Below are 6,000 nucleotides of genomic sequence, written 5' to 3' on the forward strand. Positions count from 1 at the left end.
CCCGGGGGGGCCCGAGCCATGGGGGCACCCCACTCCCCTCTCGACCCGCCAAAGAGACTCTCTCACTGACCCCCGTCACCTGTGGGTGGAGGGGCTTGTGCCGCCGCTGGATATCCCGTCCCTAAAGCCTGCTCAGATCTGTACCTCTCGGAGCCACGGCCGCCGCAGGTCCGGGCTGGGCTCTGCGTCTGCAGCGCGATGGACCTTTTGCGAGAGGTTTGCAGGTCCCTCTGTGGGTGGAGGGACCCGCGTGGCCGCTGGAGATCCTGTCCCCGTAGCCCGCTCGGATCTTTTCCTCACGGTGTCGCGGCCGCTGCAGGGCTGCACTCAGCTCCCAGTCCCGGCGCCCAGTCCACAGCGCGAAGAACCCCCTGCGAGAGGTTTGCAGGTCTCTCCGGAACAGAAATCTCCCTCGCTCCAATATTCCGTGGCGTCTGAGTGCAGAATTCACCGTGGATTGGTCCCCTCTAGCCGTTCTGTGGGTTGTGGGTTCGGAGCTATGTGTATGTGCGTCTTTCTACTCCGCCATCTTGGCTCCGCCCAAGGATCATTTTCCACATGAATCGTGTCTGCATCTCCATCAAACAACCTTGTATTTAATTTATATATATTTATATAGGTACATTCTTCTTGATTCTTTCTCCTCACTGGGTTTTCATGAGACTGCTGTATCTTGTTTCTTCCAGAATGTAAAACTCCTTGATGATTTGGACTCTTTTCATTTTTGTTTTTGTGTCCCTAGCTGTGTCTCCTGGTACATAGTAGGCACTTAATAAATGTTCACTAGAGCTAAATGGAAACTTGGTGTTTATCTCAATCAGCCTGATGTATGAATTGAGGAATTGGATTTCTAAAAATAGATATATTATGATAATATTTTTTGTATATATCTTTTATAACTCAAGAACAATGACCTATTTTTAATTTTACCACTAGACATTCATATATGCACTTTTTCTCTCTCTTTCTTAAAGGTTCTTGCTCAAAATTCTGGCTTTGATCTCCAGGAAACACTAGTAAAAATTCAGGCAGAACATGCAGAAACAGGAAAACTTTATGGCATAGATTTGAACACAGGTAATAGAAATGTAGTGATCAAGAACAAAATCGTTAGATATGTACTAAAGAAATTAAGACAGTGTAGTGAGTTGTCTCCTAGAAATTTTGATATGTTGTTTTATCATAATTTTCTTTCACATAATTTTAATTGTTCCTATGACTTGCTCTTTGATCAACTTATTACTTAGGATTTCATTGTTAACACTTCATTTGAGTCTTTGTCTTTGCTCATGCTCTCTGAATTCATTGGGGTTATTTTGTGGTCTGTAAAGGATCTGTTTACTATTTCTGCCTTTATCATTTATTTGCAATATCTCTGTGTTTTAATACATAGTCAATTTTTGTAAATGTTTTGCGTGGTGCTGAGCATTTTGCTATTCTTTAGCAAGCTCATTTAGAAAATGCCATGTGTTTAAGCTCTGATTTTCTAGCAATTTTGTTCAAATATCCATTTTTTCTTTTGCCTGTCTTTTTGCTGAATTTGTCCAGAACTTTGTCTCCTACCACTGTCGCATTTACTGTCTTTCTTCTTGTATTGAGTTATTTCTTCTTTTGTGATTTTAGATTATAGGCATTTGGAGCATAAAAGTTTAATACTGATATCACCTTGTTATCTATACTTTCAGCATGATGTATTTTCCTTTTTTACCTCTTTTAATATTGTAAATTTTTGTTTTTGTTTTGTCTGATATCAGGATTGCAACTCCTGGGTTTTTTTTGGATTCATTTGATACATAGTATATTTTCTTCAAATCTCTCAAACATTTTGTTGTGTTTCTTCTCAGAAAGAGATTGTGGGAGTTTTGTTTTCTTATCCAATCTGTCACTCCTTTTCGTTTTATTGGATTGTTTAACCCATTCACATTTAAAGTTATCAGAAGTGGGTTTTTATTTTCTTCTATTTATCTCTAATATTGTCCTTTCCCCCTTGGAATAACATTTCCCCCCTCTCAGTGTAGCAGATTTTATATGGGAGAATGCTTGGTTATCATTTGATTTTAGCCTTTTGGAAAAGAAAACTTAAATGCATGGCAATAATATTAAGAGACTTTATTTTACTTTTTAGGTACACCAATACTACCAGCAGAATCTGGAATTTGGGACAACTATTGTGTGAAGAAGCAACTCCTTCATTCTTGGTAAGGTTGAATTTCTATGAAGAAGGGAAGAAGCCCTCATGATCCTGTTTGATAGCTTTTTTCTTTAAAACACATTTGAACTTCTTTATGAACTTTTTTTAGTTAGATTCAGAAACAGAAACTGTAGTATTTTTTTTTTAAAAATTATTTACTTATTTTTAGTTTCCACAAGATTTTGAATCCCAAATTTTCTCCCTATCTCTCCCCTCCCCCCACCCCAAGACATCATGCATTCTGATTACCCCTTCCCCCAATCTACTCTCCCTTCTATCATTGCCCTCACACCCCATTTATCCCCTTCTCCCCTACTTTCCTGTAGTGTGAGATAGATTTTCATACCAAATTGAGTGTGCATATTATTCCCTCTTTAAGCCAAATGTGATTACAGTAAGCTTCACTTTTCCCCTCTCACCTCCCTTCTTTCCCCCTCCATTGAAAAAACTTTTTCTTGCCTCTTTTATGAGAGATAATTTGCCCCATTCCATTTCTCCTTTCTCCTCCCTATATATTCCTCTCTCACCTCTTAATTTTATTTTTTAAGATATCATCCCTTCCTATTCAACTTACCCTGTGCCCTCTGTCAATAGGTATATAATCCTTCCAACTACCCAAATATTGAGAAAAGTTTCAAGAGTTACAAATATTATCTTTCCATGTAGGAATGTAAACAGTTCAACTTTTGTAAGTCCCTTATGATTTCTCTTTTCTGTTTACCTTTTCATGCTTCTCTTGATTCTTGTGTTTGAAAGTCAGATTTTCTATTCAGCTCTGGTCTTTTCATCAAGAATACTTGAAAGTCCTCTATTTCATTGAATGACCATTTTTTCCCCTGAAGTATTATACTCAGTTTTACTGGGTAGGTGATTCTTGGTTTTAATCCTAGTTCCTTTGACTTCTGGAATATCATATTCCAAGCCCTCCAATCTTTTAATGTAGAAGCTGCTAGATCTTGTGTTATCCTGATTGTATTTCCACAATACTCGAATTGTTTCTTTCTGGTGGTTTGAAATGTTTTCTCCTTGACTTGGGAACTCTGGAATTTGGCTACAATCTTCCTAGGAGTTTTTCTTTTTGGATCTCTTTCAGGAGGTGATCAGTGAATTCTTTCAATATATATATTTTTCCTCTTGTTCTAGAATATCAGGGAAGTTTTCCTTGATGATTCCATAAAAGATGATGCCTAGGCTCTTTTTTTGATCATGACTTTCAGGTAGTCCCATAATTTTTAAATTGTCTCTCCTGGATCTATTTTCCAGGTCAGTTGTTTTTCCAATGAAATATTTCACATTGTCTGCTATTTTTTCATTCCTTTGGTTTTGTTTTATAATTTCTTGATTTTTCATAAAGTCATTAGCTTCTATCTGCTCCATTCTAATCTTTAAGGAATTATTTTCTTCAGTGAGCTTTTAAATCTCCTTTTCCATCTGGTCAGTTCTGCTTTTTAGGGCATTCTTTTGCTCATTGGCTTTTTGGATCTCTTTTACCATTTGAGTTCGTCTATTTTTTAAAGTGTTATTTTCTTTAGTATTTTTTTGGGTCTCCTTTAGCAAGCTGTTGACTTGCTTATCATGATTTGCTTGCATCACTCTCATTTCTCTTCCCAGTTTTTGCTCTACTTCTCTTACTTGATTTTCAAAATCCTTTTTGAGCTCTTCCATGGCCTGAGACTAATTCATATTTTTCTTGGAGGCTTTTGATGGAGGTGCTTTAACTTTATTTTCTTCTGTTTGCATACTTTGGTCTTCCTTGTCACCAAAGTAAGATTCTATACTCTGCTTTTTTTTTTTTTTTTCCAGTTTTTGTTCATTTCCCCAGCCATTTATTTGACTTTCAAACTCTTTATCAAGGTAGTTCTCTGCTTCCAGTGGGGGTGGGGTATACTGGCAGCTGCTAGATCCCCCCACAATGTGTGGGCCTAGAGCTTCAGAAACAGTTGCTGTCTCTGTCCCTGCTGCTGCTGTGGTTACCATGGGTTCCTTCATTCCCTCCCCACTTTGCTGCCCTGGGGCTGGGGTTGAATCATTCCACTCTCCTGCACTGGTTCCATAGACTTTTTCCACTGACCTTCCAATTTGTCCTTAGGCCTTTTGGGGTCCTGAAGTCTGGAAACTGCCACAGGTGTGAGAGATTCAGTCTTCCCAAGGCCTGTTCAGGTCTTGTCTGTGCCTGGGCAGCCCACACCAGACTGCGCCCTGCCCCCTGCATGGTGTGAAAGATGCTTCCCAGAGACCTTTCAGGCTGTCTTGGGCTGGAGATTTGCTTCTCTCCATCATTCTGTGGGTTCTGCAGCTCCAGAATTTGTTTAGAGACATTTTTTACAGATATTTGACTGGACTTGGTAGGAGTGCTCTAGAAAGTACGTGCTGTTACTCCACCATCTTGACTCAGCCCCCAAACTATAGTATTTTTGAAAAAGTTTGATATTCATCATTAGATTATGCCATATTTTTTTCAGTAATTTTATTTCCACCTCTAAGAGAAAAAATTTGGTTTCTCTGTTCATTCAATGTTAAGCACTTACTATGTGTACTAGCACTGGAGATACAAAGAAAAGTAAAAATAGAAAGGTTAAAAATAACCCTCAAGGAATCTACAATCTAATGGAAGAATCTTAAAAATAATAGCATTGCTAAATCACTAATGAATATATATGTACATACACGTATATGTTTATTATATATGTATGTGTATGTATATATGTATGTATACATGCACGCACACACATGTTGGAAAAGGAAGTGGCAAATCACTCAGTTGTCTTTGCCAAGAAAACCCCAAATGGGGTTACAGAGAGTTGGACATGACTGAAAATGATAAGACAGAGAGACACAGAGTGAGAGAGAATGAAACAAATTACAGGACTTTAAGTTCAAGCCCATAGGTCATGTCAAGAAAGGTACTTTAAACAAGAAAATAGGGATAGTATTTCTGTTTTGAATAGTCTGCATTACTTTTGGCTCACAAAAGCCCTATACTAATGAAAAGTGAAGAATGAATTTCCCAGTGTAGCTGAAGATTGGTAGGGGAGGAAGGATGGGTTGGTGTGCATTACTGAATCTGTCATCTGTTTCTTTAGCACAGTGATTGCTACAAACATTCTCTTGGTTGATGAAATTATGCGTGCTGGCATGTCTTCTCTCAGAGGATGAATTGAATTCCAAACCAGCCTTGGAAGTTGAGTTTCAGAACATCTGTGCAGCAGTTGTCCATATATTCCAATACATTCTGAATTTATACAAATAAATGCCTTTTTTTTTTTGGCCTTCAGTGCTTTGAAACTAGTCTGAAAATATTTTTTTCATGAAAATTCATAGAATGCAAAGTGATTATGTTAAAGAAATTGTGATAACAACCTTAATTGTAGAACTCAAATCTCCATTCAAATAACACTGTCCAACATGGTGATCACAGAGTGGTATGGTGGAGAGTGCTGTACCTGGAGTAAAGGCAAAAACTAGGTTTGAATCTCACCTCTGACATTTACTAGCCAGGTGACCATGGACAAATCACTTAGCCTCTTTCACCTCAGTTTGCTTATCTGTAAAATGGGGCATAATAATACCTTTAGTAAGTACTTTAGGGTTCTTGTAAAGTTTAAGTGAGATAATAGCTACCTTCATCATCATCATTTTTCTTACTGAGATGTGTTTACACACCATAATCATTAATATTTTATCATTCTTCCTACTTAGGAAACCCTTCTGTTGGGAGTGATATGACTCCTTAATTGGGATTAGATTCCTTCTACTTCCATTTTAAGAGCAATAGTTGTTCTGTAATGTAGTGCCATCACTTTCTGTTC

The 6,000-nt window shown here is 38.0% G+C and overlaps 1 protein-coding gene across 1 annotated transcript in view; it reads left to right on the forward strand.

Annotated features, from left to right (window-relative positions):
* CCT6B (chaperonin containing TCP1 subunit 6B) overlaps nt 1-5,476 on the forward strand; it is a 51,989-nt gene extending 46,513 nt beyond the window's left edge. The window contains exons 13-15 of the mRNA XM_072644944.1: nt 975-1,077; nt 2,126-2,198; nt 5,275-5,476. Coding sequence (XP_072501045.1) covers nt 975-1,077; nt 2,126-2,198; nt 5,275-5,347 — 249 coding nt within the window. The 3' untranslated portion in view covers nt 5,348-5,476. The remainder of the gene's footprint in view (nt 1-974; nt 1,078-2,125; nt 2,199-5,274) is intronic.
* Nucleotides 5,477-6,000: the final 524 nt, after the last annotated feature.

This window comes from Notamacropus eugenii, chromosome 2, assembly GCF_028372415.1.
Source record: "Notamacropus eugenii isolate mMacEug1 chromosome 2, mMacEug1.pri_v2, whole genome shotgun sequence".
NCBI lineage: Eukaryota > Metazoa > Chordata > Mammalia > Diprotodontia > Macropodidae > Notamacropus > Notamacropus eugenii.